This window comes from Saccopteryx bilineata, chromosome X (genome assembly GCF_036850765.1).
Source record: "Saccopteryx bilineata isolate mSacBil1 chromosome X, mSacBil1_pri_phased_curated, whole genome shotgun sequence".
Lineage (NCBI taxonomy): Eukaryota > Metazoa > Chordata > Mammalia > Chiroptera > Emballonuridae > Saccopteryx > Saccopteryx bilineata.
In genome coordinates this window covers 24448846-24466484 of record NC_089502.1, presented here as the reverse complement: position 1 = coordinate 24466484, position 17639 = coordinate 24448846, and the positions used below count along the sequence as shown (strand labels likewise).

Sequence of the window (17639 nt, the reverse complement as noted above, 5' to 3'; positions counted from 1 at the left end):
CAAATGGCCAATGTTAGATTCAGGGAGTACTGACATGCTGGGGCTGCCAAGAGTGTACAAGGTCCCTGTGATGCTGAGAACAAAGAGTTCAGCAACATCCTGCATTGAGTCAGAGACCCTTATCAGAAGTTTATGTTTGAAATTCTCCACTGAGCAATACCCCCCCCTGTAACTGCGCACGACCTCCCTAGCCAATAGCTAACAGCCACATCAGCTTCTGTATGATGCTTGCTCATCCTAGATAGCCACCCTATAAAAAGGAGCCATTTTAGAAGCTCGTGGCTGCAGTGCTCCAGTCTCTTCGGAGGCGTGGGTTGCCTGCAGTCCCTGCGCAGGTTTGGGGGGCTGCAGTGTTCCCCTGTGTGGGTTACCTGCATCTCTATGCAGGTTTGGGGGGCTGCAATGTTCCCCTGTGTGGGTTACCTGCAGTCCCTGCACAGGTTTGGGGGGCTGCAGTGCTCCCTTGCATGGGTTGCCTGCAGTCCCTGTGCAGGTCTGCAATAAAACGTATAAAATTCACTTTGGGTCTGCTGTGGCCTCTCTCGCTAGGATGTAACAGCCAACAGATATATGAAAAGATTCTCATCTTCATTAGTTATTAGAAAAATGCAGATCAAAACTGCAATGAGATACCACCTCACACCTGTTAGATTAGCTATTATCAACAAGACAGGTAGTAGCAAATGTTGGAAAGGCTGTGGAGAAAAAAAGGAACTCTCATTCACTGTTGGTGGGAATGTAAAGTAGTACAACCATTATGGAAGAAAGGATGGTGGTTCCTCAAAAAACTGAAAATAGAACTACCTTATGACCCAGCAATCCCTCTACTGGGTATATACCCCCAAAACTCAGAAACATTGATACGTAAAGACACATGCAGCCCCATGTTCATTGCAGCATTGTTCACAGTGGCCAAGACATGGAAACAACCAAAAAACCCTTCACTAGAAGACTGGATAAAGAAGATGTGGCACATATACACTATGGAATACTACTCAGCCGTAAGAAATGATGACATCGGATCATTTACAACACAATGGTGGGATCTTGATAACATTATACGAAGTGAAATAAGTAAATCAGAAAAAACCAAGAACTGCATTATTCCATACGTAGGTGGGACATAAAAAGAAAGAGACATTGATAAGAGTGTGGTGGTTACGGGGGGAGGGGGAGGAAGAGGAAAAGTGGGAGGGGGAGGGGCACAAAGAAAACTAGATAGAAAGTGACAGAGGACAATCTGACTCTGGGTGATGGGTATACAACATAATTGATTGACAAGATAACCTGGACATGTTTTCTTTGAACATATGTACCATGATTTATTGATGTCACCCTAGTAAAATTAATAAAAATTTTAAAAAAAGACCAAATCTCTTTCAGAAGAACCACTTCTAATATTATCTCTTTCCATGCCTTTCTTAACTTCCACAGGGTGAAATAATTCACTCTCTCCTCTATCCTCCCATAGAACTTCATGTATATTGTAGAACAGCACCTATTAAACCAGGCCATGATGGTGCACAAACCCATTTCCGCGGTATGCTGTGACCAGGAACAACATCATTAGGCAAAGAAAGTAATGTTGCAAACTGTGAAATCTAGTTAAACTAGAGAATAGACTGCTTTTAATTAAAATAATCATACCACTGCATGAATGATTTAAAATAGGATAATCAACAGCCTTGATGAAAACACAATACGGCAGTGTATTTACTCTCTCAACCAATACTAATCTGAAGTATAAATTTTTCATAATTAAACTTCAAACAGTATACCAGGAAATAAAAAACATCACTATTGTGCTCTTCATGACATGCACACAAATAAAAAAATTTGTAATTTTCCTAAAGCTGACTCCTGATGGAGATAGTTCTGCATAATCCCATTAAAGGAAAAAAATCTTTATCATATTAACTTTCAGCAGAAAAATTTCTAGAACGTTGACGACCTTGTATAAGCAATTAAATGTATTATGCAAACTAAGCAGATCACAGTAGTTGTCCTTTAAAAAATTCTATATTGTGATTCATTAAAAAGGACTTTTATTACATTTCATAGCTATGCAAACATGACAATTACAAAAGCTAACCTAGCAGTAAAAATAAGCTAAACAACACAGAAATTGATAGTCTGTCATACATAATCAGGAATATCATTAGGAAATACTCTTGGGCGTCCTCAAAACTGAGGCTCATCCAAGGAAAAGCAACCTGGTCTCATCTCTCCCGGCAGAGAACAGAAGCTCCATATCCACGCATGCTGCAAATGGCTTTTCCAGTCTACCTGAATCATTACCAGCTAGAAGCAGTGGTCATTGGGACTTGGACATGAGCTGCAAAGTATAGAATGGTGACAACAATTCCAGTGCCATGAGGACTTTTCCTGGATGTGGACTTTTCCTGGACTCCTGCTCCCTGTGACAGCTCCTAACAGACTGAACTGTGGTTGGGTTGCATTTTTCAGGAATCCGGCATGGTGATGGGGCCAACTTGGACTTGGTGAACATGTTAAGGACACTACTCTTTTATGGATTCTGGCTGTATTGGCCGAGAGTTTGCCTAAAGGCTTTTAATCACTGTAAAAAAAAATAGAAGACTGGATAAAGAAGATGGGGCACATATACACCATGGTATACTATTCAGCTAGAAGAAATGATGACATCGGATCACTTATAGAAGAATGGTGGAATCTTGATAACATTATGCGGAGTGAAATAAGTGAATCAGAAAAAAAACAAGAACTGCAGGATTCCATACATTGGTGGGACATAAAAACGAGACTAAGAGACATGGACAGGAGTGGGGTGGTTACGGGGGGTGGAGGGAGGGAAGGAGGTAGAGGGGGAGGGGTACAAAGAAAACTGGATAGAGGGTGATGGAGGACGATCTCTCTTTGGGTGGTGGGTATGCAACAGAACTAAATGACAAGATAACCTGGAAATGTTTTCTTTGAATATATGTACCCTGATTTATTGATGTCACCCCATTAAAATAAAAATTTATTTATAAAAAAAAAACAACTGAGGCTCAGAGATAAACTGGCTGAAAGAAAGTAATTAGATCAGATATATTTTAGTTCAATATGAAAAAATAAATTAAAACTTACTTCATAATATATTTGGCTCTGTCTATTGTTTGAGCTTTAACTTTTACTAAAAGTGGATGACTGTTATAAGTTTCATTCTTCCACTGGCCATACAGACGATATCTTAAAAAATAAGATGAAGAATTAGAAAAAGTTAAGCACTTAGAGGTTAATGCACTAGAATAGTAGTTCAAAATATAAAAATATTACATATTTGGCCCTGGTCAGCTAGCTCAGCAGTAGAGCGTGGACCTGGCATGTGGAAGTCCCAGGTTCGATTCCTGGCAAGGGTACAGAGGAAAAGTGCTCATCTGCTTCTCCACTTTTCCCCCTCTCCTTTCTCCCTCTCTCTTCCCCTCCCGCAGCCAGGGTTACATTGGAGCAAAGTTGGCCCGGATGCTGAGGATGGTTCCATGGCCTCCATCTCAGGCACCAGAATAGCTCCAGTTGCAGCGGAGCAGCACCCCGGATGGGCAAAGCATCGCCCCCTAGTGGGCATGCCAGATGGATCCTGGTGGGGCTCGTGGGAGTCTGACTGCCTCCCCACTTCTCACCTCAGAAAAATACAAAAAAATTTACATATTTACCTGTGCTGGTATGGAAATGTTTTAAACATTCCCCACAGTTCCTCAGACATACAAGCATTGCAGTCCATCAAAGAAAGAGACGGAAGCAGTACCTGGTCAGTAATGCTAAGCAAACAGCTAAGGATAATTTCCTAAGAAGAGAAGAAAAATTATTTCAGGAAGACATTCATATTAATCTTCCCCAATTAAATTTGTCAATCTTGGAAGAATTGGCATTTCTTGACCCATAACACAATGTATCTAATTTCCCACACTATCACTGTTCTTTTCACAATGGTCATTTGTGTTTCCCCAACTCAAAAAGGAAATGAGGTGAGGGAAGGAAAGAGGCTAGAGAATGAGGTACTTTTATTATCCCTCTTACTTCTTGGTAATTCTCAAAAACAGGAGGTTGTCAACCTTAAAGATAACTTGTATAATATGTCAAAAGCTATATTCAGATGTAAAGTATAAAATAATTGTTCACAGATGATAAAAGCTTGTCCACAGTAAAATTTGCAGTATTCTATACCTAGACAAACATTAGACACATTGGATTTTTCTAGTCTCTTACCGTTTTCTCCTTATCTTCTTGTTTGCTTCCATCAGACTGAAACTAAAATTAAAAAAAAAAAAAAACTATAAATAAAATCCAAAAAGGTTAAGAGTATGCTGCCACAATTTAATTTCTAATTTGAAAAAAAAAATCACTTACACATGGTTGTGAATTATTTCCTTACTACTTACACTCATGTAGGTTTTAAATATATCCAGTATTACCAATTAACATTGTTAAACTTAATTTACATTCCTAACCTCTAAATCATTTGCAACATTAATGAGTTTTAAACATAAAGTTTATAGTCAATCCTTTTCTCAATCTGATCACAAACCAAAGCATCCTAAAACTGTTCAAAGTATTTATTATAAAATTGTAGCTAGCACAACTTAGCTTTTTTTTGGGGTTTTTTTTTTGGGGGGGGGGTTGTATTTTTCTGAAGCTGGAAACGGGGAGAGACAGTCAGACAGACTCCCGCATGCGCCCGACTGGGATCCACCCGGCACAACCACCAGGGGCGAAGCTCTGCCCACCAGGGGGCGATGCTCTGCCGCGACCAGAGCCACTCTAGCACCTGGGGCAGAGGCCAAGGAGCCATCCCCAGCGCCCGGGCCATCTTTTTACTCCAATGGAGCCTTGGCTGCGGGAGGGGAAGAGAGAGACAGAGAGGAAGGGGGGAGTGGAGAAGCAAATGGGCGCTTCTCCTATGTGCCCTGGCCAGGAATTGAACCCGGGTACCCCACACACCAGGCCGACACTCTACCACTGAGCCAACTGGCCAGGGCCACAACTTAGTTTTAATGCATTTGCATTTTTCCATCAATTCTAGGCTTTTATCTTACAGAACTGGTAAAATCTAACACTAAAGTAACCACAAAAAAAATTTAAACCCAAAGAAATATAAAGCTCTGTTTTAATTCACCACTACTACGTAAGTCCTCTTTGAGAAATAAGCTCAAACTATCGATAACATTGCTGACAAAGACAAAACCACTACCTAAATTGGACAAAGTGAAAAAACATGGGTATTATATCAGTGATTCAGGTGTGAAGCTGAAGTTCCATGCCTGACAACTGTCTATTAAATCAAAATGAAATAGTGAGAAGTGACCTGGCAGAAAACAAACTAGATAGTTGCTTTTGTTTTGGTTGGGGGGGTGGGGTCCTGGTGGAATACACTGGGAGGCAGAAATAAGGGTAGAACTAGGTTTACAGTACATTATATTGGGGATAAAGGCAGTTAAGCTACTCTTTTCCTGGTAAACTAGAATTCAAACAAACCTAATAAAGCTACACACAGTTTTCTCTTAGAAATAAGACATTCCTAAGTTACTAAGCTGTCTGATTGCCCTTACTAGAAACATGTGTTTCTGATGTCTATATGTCAGTTCTCCAGAGTTCATAAGCAAAAAAGAAAATGAAAGACACAGGGAGAGTGAAATGAAACCATCTAGAACAGTGATTTTCAACCTTTCTCATCTCATGGCACACATAAACTATTATTAAAATTCTGTGGCACAGCAAAAATTATTTTTTGACGATTTGACAAAATAAATAGGTATAATTTTGATTCATTCACACCAGACGGCTTTTGTTGTGTTGGCTGTATCATATTTTCATTTGACAATCTAAGGGAAAAGAGGTCAGTGCCCCTCACTAAATAGTCAGGTATTACATGTTTTAAAAATTCAAGCATACACAAAGAAAACCAAATAGAAGGTGACGGAAGACTATATGAGTTTGGGTGATGGGTATGCAACATAATCAAATATCAAAATAACCTGGAGATATTTTCTCTGAACCAATGTACCCTGATTGATTAATGTCACCCCATTAAAATTAATAAAAAAAATTCAAGCATACCAGCAGAAAAATCACTGATATAAATAGCAAGAAACCTTTCTATCAAAGGCTACTTAAAACAAAGATGAATAAAAAAGTAAATCAAGAGGTACATACTGGTAAAAGTAATTTTCTTTTGTTTGGTAAGAAAATAAAGATACACTACCTGCTTGATGCTTTCTTTTTCTTTTCATTTGCTTTTTAATTAAGAGTAAATATAAAACTCTCCATTTCCACAATATAATACTAAAAGTTTTACTGACTTGGCCAGGCCAGTAGTAAATGGGAAGAAAAAAGGAGGGAGAAAAAACAATAGACATTCATTCATTCATTCATTCATTCATTCACTATGTGCAAGGCACTGGCAATTCGAAAATGAACAGGACAGAGTTCTTATCTTTTAGGAACTGACAAAGATAGTTCCTATCTTTGAGGATCTCTTGAAGATTAAAACTACACTTGCCAACATACTATTGGGAAATTTGAATAAAGCTGAGCCCTCACAATTTATGCCTAGACAGACCGTGGGCTATAAATGGCCTCAAGCAGATTCCAATCTTGCCTCAAAAAAACTGAACAGCTGACTGGGCAGCGTAACAGTACTGAACACAGAAAGATGTAGGTGTGTTAAAAGACGGCATTTGAAGAATCAAGAAATAAAGTATGGGAAAAGTTGTAGATATAACTAGATAAATTACATACTATATTTTTAGTACTATATTTAGAGGTACTATATTTTTAGTACGTCTAACCGATGACTGTTTCAAATACTACTTCAAACTATACTGGAACTAAGAAAAGAAAAAAAATACATACTAAGATTTGTGACTAGATTGGAACCTTAAGCTACATCTAAATAAATGATGGCACTGTTTTCACCTTCCTTATCTTTCTCGTTCTTAACAACTACCATTTATCGAGTACTCCGTGTATGCCATGTACTAGGCTAAGAACTTTATGTCTTAAAACTGCTCTGCAAGGAAAATCTTTTTGCTAGAAAGAATTCAGATAAGACCCATCAAAATAAACAGAAAAATATAACTTACCTATAAATTAAAAGTTACAAGAACATGAGTTTACCAAGCCTGGAAAAGAGAGAACTAAAGCACCTTTCAATATTTTGGTTCGAAAGCTTGTTTTTATTTTTCAATCAGAAGTAAGTAACCTGGGAGATGACGTCAGAGTAATGGCGGGGTAGGAAGCGATACCGATAAATCTCCCCCAAACCTCAACAAGATCTTCAACCAGAAACAGAAAAACCTATACTTGGAGCCTCCAGATGCTTTGCAATACACCCAAAGGTATGGTTGAGTGAAAAATTGGCTAAATATATAACCAAACCCCGAAGGAAATAGGGAGTAAGAAATGCTCCGCCTTCCTCACTAACCTAAACAGGGCGGCTTTCTCTGGTAACTGTGAATATAGAAACTGAGGCGGGCAAAGGGGGTGAATAGATCCAGGCCACGGCACAAACGGTCGAACCAGGCTGTGGCACGAAGATCCAAGCCGAGGAAAATCTGATCCTGTGGCAACCCGGGCAATACAAGCTAACACTCGCACCAAACCCAAACAAAGACAGACAAGCAGAGCGGCCATGTTACCCGGTCTCCTGGTCGGCGTGCGCGCAGTTGGTGGGCGAGAGATTTCTTCCTAAGCCCCAGGAGTGGGTGCCCCTGTTGCCCCACGGAGAGGCAGAGTCAGAGGCCTTTCTGTGGGCTGAGGGCAGAGTCTCTGGGCAGCCCCAACGCCCTGGGAAAGCCACGCACGGGAGGGAGTGAGAACTAATTCCAACAGTGGAGATTTTCCTAGCGGGCGGGGGTTTCACTCAGAGGGAAACGCGGTGGGCCTCATATCCTGGTTTGCGCACGCAGATAGTGAATGAGAGATTCTTCCGAGTGCCTCGGCAGTGCGCGCCCGTGTTATCGCACAGAGGGGCAGAGTCAGGGGCCTTTGTGTGGGCCAAAGCGGAATCTCGGGCCGCCCCAGCGCCTTGCAAAAGCCGCGCACGGGGACGGAGCGAGACTCAATTCCAATGCTGCAACTTTTCCCTGTGGTTGGGGGTTTCACTCAGAGCGTGAGACTGCTGGCCGGATATCCTGGTCGCAGACAGTGAGTGAGAGTTTCCTCCAAGCGCCCCGGAAGTGGGCGCCCGCTTGTGTTACCGGACAGAGTGGCAGAGCCAGAGGTCTTTGAGTGGGCAGAAAGCCCGCCTGATTATGCTAGCAGCTCTGACTGACTGAGCCTTACCCAGAGCCCTGTGCTGAGTGGAAATAGAGTGGGGAGTTGCCAGCTCTTTGAGCCTCTTACTATCCAGGCAGAGGCAGCAGCAACCCCATAGCTGGATTATCAGGCTACTAATTAAGGAAGGAAAGACTAGGAGAAAGGCTCCAGGAACACGGACTCTCTCACTGTCGGAGCCTATAAATGCTATTGAGCTTCGACTGCCAACGAGACTAAAGCACAATACATGACATTGCCATAGAGACTTATCAACTGCAAACCTCTACCTGAGCGTGCCAAAGGGGCAGAACCCGGGGTACAGAGTCACCGACCAGGAAGAGGGAGAGAAAAGAAAAAGCAAGAAGATAACCTCTCAAAATCAAGAATAATCTGCAGACTTTATAACCTATCCCATTTTATTATATTTGTTCGTTTGTTTCTCTTATCTTCATTCTTGATACTTTTTTTCCTCCTCCAATTTGGCCGATTAACTCTCTGCCGGTCTTACTCTCTCCTCTCCTTGAACTACACTACCCATAAGTGTTACATCTCCCATTATCTTTTCTCTTCTCCTCCTTTCTCTTTATGAGGGTTGCACTCCAAAACAGTTAACTCTCTCTCTCTCTCTCTCCTCTTGTTTCTTTATTCTTCTTTTAGTGGTTCCTTCTTTTTTTCTCTCTCTCTCTTTCTTTTCTCCCTCTATATTAGTTTCTTCCTTTCTCCTTTACATCTCCTCTCATTCAAACCTCAATAACAAACAAATTATCTTATCTGGGACTCAAACTTATGTTTGTGGCATTTTGGGGGGTTTTTACTTCACCTTTTTAACTCGATAGCAGTGCTCCCATCTCTGGCTCTCCATATTATCTAGTTCTTGTTTCACTAAATACAATAGTAATTTTTTAATTTGTCCCACCATTTTTCTGTTTTCCTCTTATTCCTCTCATCATAACTCTTAGACAACCAACACCTAAAAGCAAATCATTTTGTTCTTGACCCAAATTTTTTCCTTATTTGCTTTTTGTGGGTCCATATGCTCTTTTTTTTTCTTTTTTTCTTTTTTTCTTTTCTTTCTTTTTTTTCTTTTTTTTCCCCTTTGTTACTTTTCCCCAATTCAGACCCTCCATCACAGGCATTGTTTATTATAATTCACAGTTCACCAAAAGATTTTCTCAAGAAAGAGGGGAGAGGAGAGGAGAGGAAAAAAGGAGGGGGGGAATAATTTCCTTTTTTTTTAATTTTTATTTTATTTTATTTTTCTTTATTTCATTATTAATTTTTTTTTTAAAAAAAACAACTCTTTGATTTTTTATTTTTTTTATTATATTTTTATTTTTTTTAACTTTTTATTCTTTATTAAATCTCATTAATACTATCAACAAAACCACCCTCAGATGCCATTAAGGAAGAGAAAATCGAATATCATGGATACAAAAGAAAGAGAGGTAACACAGCTAGATGAGGAAAAATCTATGGAGAAAAAATTTAATATATTGGAAACCTTGGAGCTAAATGACAGAGAATTCAAGATAGAAATCCTAAAAATCTTCCGAGATATACAAGAAAACACAGAAAGGCAATTTAGGGAGCTCAGAAAACAACTCAATGAACACAAAGAATATATTACCAAGGAAATTGAAACTATAAAAACAAATCAAACAGAGATGAAAAACTCAATTCACGAGCTGAAAAACGAACAAGCTTAGCTAATAGAACAGGTCAGATAGAAGAGAGGATTAGTGAAATAGAAGACAAGCAACTTGAGGCACAACAGAGAGAAGAAGAAAGAGACTCAAAAATTAAAAAAAATGAGATAGCCCTACAAGAATTATCTGACTCCATCAAAAAGAATAACATAAGAATAATAGGTATATCAGAGGGAGAAGAGAGAGAAAATGGAATGGAGAACATACTCAAACAAATAATAGATGAGAACTTCCCAAGCCTGTGGAAAGAACTAAAGCCTCAAGTTCAAGAAGCAAACAGAACCCCGAGTTTTCTTAACCCCAACAAACCTACTCCAAGGCATATCATAATGAAATTGACACAAACCAACAGCAAACAAAAAATTCTCAAGGCAGCCAGGGAAAAGAAGAATACAACATATAAAGGAAGGCCCATTAGATTATCATCAGATTTCTCAGCAGAAACTCTACAAGCTAGAAGAGAGTGGACCCCAATATTTAAAGTCCTGAAAGAGAGGAACTTTCAGCCACGAATACTATACCCATCAAAGCTATCCTTCAAATATGAAGGAGAAATAAAAACATTCACAGATACAGAAAAGATGAGGGAATTTATCATCAGAAAACCCCCACTCCAGGAATTACTAAAGGGGGTTCTCCAATCAGATACAAAGAACAAAAAAAAAACAGAGCCACAAGTAAAAGCTCCAAGAAGAACACAATAAAACCAAATTTAAACTGTGACAACAACAAAAAGAAAGAGGGGGAGAAGATGGAGATTAACAGTAGCAAAGGACAATGGAGTGCAAAAGTACTCACAAAATAGTTCGCTACAATGAACAGGGTAGGGACCCTTTTCATTACTCAAAGATAACCACCATTGAAAAAACCACCACAGAAGCACATGAGATAAAAAAGATAGCAACAGAGGAAAGATGTATGGAATACAACCAAATAAAAACAAAAGATAGAAAAACGAAAGAGAAGGATCAAACAAGACACAAAACTAACAGAAAGCAATCTATAAAATGGCAATAGGGAACTCACAAGTATCAATAATTACACTAAATGTATACGAATTAAACTCACCAATAAAAAGGCACAGAGTAGCAGAATGGATTAAAAAAGAAAATCCAACTGTATGCTGCCTACAGGAAACTCATCTAAGTAACAAGGATAAAAACAAATTCAAAGTGAAAGGCTGGAAAACAATACTCCAAGCAAATAAAATCCAAAAAAAAGCAGGTGTAGCAATACTCATATCGGATAATGCTGACAAGACAGGAAAAGTACTCAGAGACAAAAATGGCCATTTCATAATGCCTAAGGGGACACTGAATCAAGAAGACATAACAATTCTTAATATATATGCACCAAACCAAGGAGCACCAAAATATATAAGACAGCTACTTATTGACCTTAAAACAAAAACTGACAAAAATACAATCATACTTGGAGACCTCAATACACCACTGACGGCTCTAGATCAGTCATCCAAACAGAGAATCAACAAAGACATAGTGGCATTAAACAAAACACTAGAACACCTGGATATGATAGACATCTACAGGACATTTCATCCCAAAGTGACTGAGTACACATTTTTCTCCAGTGTACATGGATCATTCTCAAGAATTGACCATATGTTGGGCCACAAAAACAACATCAGCAAATTCAGAAAAATTGAAGTTGTACCATGCATATTTTCTGATCATAAAGCCTTGAAACTAGAATTCAACTGCAAAAAAGAGGGAAAAAACCCACAAAAATGTGGAAACTAAACAACATACTTTTAAAAAATGAATGGGTCAAAGAAGAAATAAGTGCAGAGATCAAAAGATATAGACAGACTAATGAAAATGACAATACGACATATCAGAATCTATGGGATGCAGTAAAAGCAGTGGTAAGAGGGAAGTTCATATCACTTCAGGCATATATGAACAAACAAGAGAGAGCCCAAGTGAACCACTTAACTTCCCACCTTAAGGAACTAGAAAAAGAAAAACAAAGACAACCCAAAACCAGCCGAAGAAAGGAGATAATAAAAATCAGAGCAGAAATAAATGAATTAGAGAACAGAAAAACTATAGAAAAAATTAATAGAACAAGCAGCTGGTTCTTTGAAAAGATCAACAAAATTGACAAACCCTTGGCAAGACTTACCAAGGAAAAAAGAGAAAGAACTCATATAAACAAAATCCAAAATGAAAGAGGAGAAATCACCACGGACACCGTAGATATACAAAGAATTATTGTAGAATACCATGAAAAACTTTATGCCACTAAATTCAACAACCTAGAAGAAATGGATAAATTCCTAGAACAATACAACCTTCCTAGACTGAGTCAAGAAGAAGCAGAAAGCCTAAACAGAACCTATCAGTAGAGAAGAAATAGAAAAAACCATTAAAAAACCTCTCCAAAAATAAAAGTCCAGGCCCTGACGGCTATACCAGCGAATTTTATCAAACATTCAAAGAAGACTTGGTTCCTATTCTACTCAAAGTCTTCCAAAAAATTGAAGAAGAAGCAATACTTCCAAACACATTTTATGAGGCCAACATAACCCTCATACCAAAACCAGGCAAGGATGGCACAAAAAAAGAAAACTACAGACCAATATCTCTAATGAATACAGATGCTAAAATACTAAACAAAATACTAGCAAATCGAATACAACAACATATTAAAAAAATAATACATCATGATCAAGTGGGATTCATCCCAGAATCTCAAGGATGGTTCAACATACGTAAAACGGTTAACGTAATACACCATATCAACAAAACAAAGAACAAAAACCACATGATCTTATCAATAGACGCAGAAAAGGCTTTCGATAAAATACAACACAATTTTATGTTTAAGACTCTCAACAAAATGGGTATAGAAGGAAAATATTTCAACATGATAAAGGCCATATATGATAAACCATCAGCTAACATCATATTAAATGGCACTAAACTGAAGGCTTTCCCCCTTAAATCAGGAACAAGACAGGGTTGTCCACTCTCTCCACTCTTATTTAATGTGGTACTAGAGGTTCTAGCCAGAGCAATCAGACAAGACAAAGAAATAAAAGGCATCCATATCGGAAAAGAAGAAGTAAAGGTATCACTTTTTGAAGAGAAATCGAAAAAGATATAATGAGATGGAAGAATATACCTTGTTCTTGGCTAGGAAGAATAAATATAATCAAGATGGCTATATTACCCAAAGCAATATACAAATTTAATGCAATTCCCATCAAACTTCCAATGACGTTTTTTAAAGAAATAGAGCAAAAAATCATCAGATTTATATGAAACTATAAAAAACCCCGAATAGCCAAAGCAATCCTAAAGAAAAAGAATGAAGCTGGGGGCATTACAATACCTGACTTCAAACTATATTATAGGGCCACGACAATCAAAACAGCATGGTATTGGCAGAAAAATAGACACTCAGACCAATGGAACAGAATAGAAAGTCCAGAAATAAAACCACATATATATAGTCAAATAATTTTTGATAAAGGGGCCAACAACACACAATGGAGAAAAGAAAGCCTCTTCAATAAATGGTGCTGGGAAAACTGGAAAGCCACATGCAAAAGAATGAAACTGGACTACAGTCTCTCCCCCTGTACAAAAATTAACTCAAAATGGATCAAAGATCTAAACATAAGACCTGAAACAATTAAGTACATAGAAGAAGACATAGGTACTCAACTCATGGACCTGGGTTTTAAAGAGGATTTTATGAATTTGACTCCACAGGCAAGAGAAGTGAAGGCAAAAATTAATGAATGGGACTACATCAGACTAAGAAGTTTTTGCTCAGCAAGAGAAACTGATAACAAAATAAACAGACAGCCAACTAAATGGGAAATGATATTTTCAAACAACAGCTCAGATAAGGGCCTAATATCCAAAATATACAAAGAACTCATAAAACTCAACAACAAACAAACAAACAATCCAATAAAAAAATGGGAAGAGGATATGAATAGACACTTCTCCCAGGAAGAAATACAAATGGCCAACAGATATATGAAAAGATGCTCATCTTCTTTAGCTATTAGAAAAATGCAAATCAAAACGGCAATGAGATACCACCTCACACCTGTTCGATTAGCTGTTATTAGCAAGACAGGTAATAGCAAATGTTGGAGAGGCTGTGGAGAAAAAGGAACCCTCATACACTGTTGGTGGGAATGTAAAGTAGTACAACCATTATGGAAGAAAGTATGGTGGTTCCTCAAAAAACTGAAAATAGAACTACCTTATGACCCAGCAATCCCTCTACTGGGTATATATCCCAAAAACTCAGAAACATTGATACGTAAAGACACATGCAGCCCCATGTTTATTGCAGCATTGTTCACAGTGGCCAGGACATGGAAACAACCAAAAAGCCCATCAATAGATGACTGGATAAAGAAGATGTGGCACATATACACTATGGAATACTACTCAGCCATAAGAAATGATGACATCGGAACATTTACAGCAAAATGGTGGGATCTTGATAACATGATACGAAGCGAAATAAGTAAATCAGAAAAAACCAGGAACTGTATTATTCCATACGTAGGTGGGAGGTAATAGTGAAACTAAGAGACATTGATAAGAGTGTGGTGGTTACAGGGGGGGAGGGGGGAATGGGAGATGGAAAGGGGGTGGGGAGGGGCACAAAGAAAACAAGATAGAAGGTGACAGAGGACAATCTGACTTTGGGTGGTGGGTATGCAACATGATTGAACGACAAGATAACCTGGACTTGTTATCTTTGAATATATGTATCCTGATTTATTGATGTCACCCCATTAAAAAAATAAAATTATTAAAATAAAAAAAAATTAAAAAAAAGAAGTAAGTAACCTGAGGACCCTTGATAGTAGCAGCCCAGCAGGACTCTGCCAAAGGGAAAACCAGCTGCTAAGGCTTACTGTCTTTCTTTTTTTTTTTTTTTTTATATTAATAATTTTATTTTTTTAATGGGGTGACATCAATAAATCAGGATACATATATTCAAAGATAACAAGTCCAGGGTATCTTGTCGTTCAATCATGTTGCATACCCATCACCCAAAGTCAGATTGTCCTCCGTCACCCTCTATCTTGTTCTCTCTGTGCCCCTCCCCCTCCCCCTTTCCCTTTCCCTCTCCCATTCCCCCCTCCCCCCCGTAACCACCACACCCTTATCAATGTCTCTCAGTTTCACTTTTATGTCCCACCTACGTATGGAATAATGCAGTTCCTGGTTTTTTCTGATTTACTTATTTCGCTTCGTATCATGTTATCATGATATGATAACCATTTTGCTGTAAATGTTCCGATGTCATCATTTCTTATGGCTGAGTAGTATTCCATAGTGTATATGTGCCACATCTTCTTTATCCAGTCATCTATTGACGGGCTTTTTGGTTGTTTCCATGTCCTGGCCACTGTGAACAATGCTGCAATAAACATGGGGCTGCATGGCTTACTGTCTTTCAAAGGCATTATGCTTAAACGGGTAAAGGAGTCAAAGCTCAGAGGAGTTGGATACCCACTTCCCTGGGCATGCCTACTGGTATCTAAGTTGTTTACTGGGCTAGTTAATAGGATCTCAGATGAGAAAGCCGAAATTCCCTAAATGAGGACTATACTCAGCCTCACCAAGCTCATTCACTCCTCTCTATCTTAGACTACAGAAAAGATCGAAAAGAGAACCCTATACTCAAACTGAAGCTTGGGAGGAGGAAGACTAGGCATAAAGAAGGTAGAAAGGGTATGAGGATTCACTCACACTATGTCAGAAAGAAGATCTGAACAAAGCGCCCACATTAAGATGAAAAGAAATGCTGTGGCTACTACAGAAACAGACACACAAAGAAAGGGAAAAAAGCACATTAAGGACAAATAAACTTAGTCTGGAAGAAAGTAGAAAACAAAAGAGACAGAATCTCCACAAATATCTATATACAGTTATAGAAAAAAGTATTAACAATGAACTCAATAAAACAAGAAAAGCTCGGAAATGATATACACAATGAGAGGAAAACAGAGATTGAAGAGATAAATAGCAAAACCCCACTAAACAGATATAATTTAAAATAGCAAGGAATTACAAAATTTAAGTAACTTATTTCTTCAATTTCAGACATACTACATTTGTATAGGTATCAGAGTATGGTGATTTTGAGTTTGGCCTCTAAAGCCAGACTGCCAGGATTGAAATTACAGCTCTGTCCCACACTAACTGTGTGACTTGGGACAAGCTACAAAGGACTTCATTTTCAAGGGTGTAGGTGCTATAAAAAACATTTCAATATGTCAGGTGACAACTTAAAAGTTGTGTTCTACACTTAAAATAATTTAAAGATAGTAAAATGTTTCCATTCATATACAAGCATTCTATATAGAGAGCCATCCCATCTTCTAGCACTGAAATAAAGACCAAAATTGGTTAATACACTAGAACACCAGTTCTCAAAATTTAGTCTTTGTATCAGCAACATCAGCATCACCTGGAAATTTGTTATACATGCAAATTCTCAGGTTCCACCCGTGACCTACTGAATCAGTAACTGAGGATGGGGCCCACCAATCTGTGTTCTAAGAAGACTTCCAGGTGATTCTGCTGCATGTGAAAGTTTGAGAATCACTTCAAGTCCTCAATTAACATCATTAATAGGTTCTGTGACTTGATGTGAAACAACATATAATGAAACCAATTTTACCATAGACTAATTATTGTAAACAAAAGTTCCAACAGTATCTCATCAATGTTATAACAAAACAACTATTTGAGGACCTGCTGTACTAGTCCATACTACCTACCTCAAATTTACGAAATACACACAAACACAATCAGAGAGATAAATGACTAGTAATAACTAGGCTGGAAGACTAGTCTGCTAAGTGATAGCCGGTTTAAATAAATAAGCTACTTTCTAAAAATATGCATAATTTATATATACAAGCAACCCCAAGCTTATAAATAAGAGATTTGTTAAAGAATTTTTAATTGTAAAGACATTATTTGGAACTAAGGTCACATTCCCTCTTTAAGAGGAATCTTACAGCCTGGCCAGTGGTGATGTAGTGGATGAAGCACCGACCTAGAATGCTGAGGTTGCCAGCAGTTCAGAACCCCGAGGCTGCTGACTCTGAACACAGGCTCATCAGCGTGGGGTTGCTGGCTTGAGCAAGGAATCACCCACATGATCCCACAGCTCACCAGTTTGAGCCCAAAGGTTGCTGGCATGAGAAATTCAAGGTCTCTGGCTTGAGCAAGGGGCCACTGGCTCAGTCAGTGTTGGTCAAGGCACATAGGAGAAGCAATCAATGTATAACTAAACTGAAAGCAACTACAAGCTGATGCTTCTCACTCTCTTTTACTATCTTTGTCTTCCTCTCAAGTTAAGAGGAGGCATGAGGCACAAGCGTGGCAGAACAGAACAGAACAGAGGTATAGGAGAGCTGCAGTATAGATGGAGAAAAGGATGGCAGCTCTAGCACCTGTGGATCTATATATGTTTATGCATGCCTATGCATCTAGAACTTCCACAAACTGGATGTTTGGTCTCCTGTTTACAAGTTTATGATTCTCGTAGCCAAAGAAAAACATTTCAGAACAAGAAATCTGAACATTAATATAAATATATTCATGTAAAAAGAATATCATTTGCCTGACTGGTGGTGGCGCAGTG

At 38.5% G+C, this 17639-nt stretch overlaps 1 protein-coding gene across 11 annotated transcripts in view; it reads right to left on the bottom strand.

Moving 5' to 3' along the window:
• Positions 1-17639, bottom strand: part of THOC2 (THO complex subunit 2) — a 155520-nt gene that overhangs the window by 59274 nt on the left and 78607 nt on the right. For all 11 annotated transcript variants that reach the window (XM_066248608.1, XM_066248603.1, XM_066248605.1 and 8 more), the window contains exons 13-15: positions 4228-4269; positions 3675-3805; positions 3109-3210 (exon numbers count right to left, since the gene is read on the bottom strand). In XM_066248608.1, coding sequence (XP_066104705.1) covers positions 3109-3210; positions 3675-3805; positions 4228-4269 — 275 coding nt within the window. The remainder of the gene's footprint in view (positions 1-3108; positions 3211-3674; positions 3806-4227; positions 4270-17639) is intronic.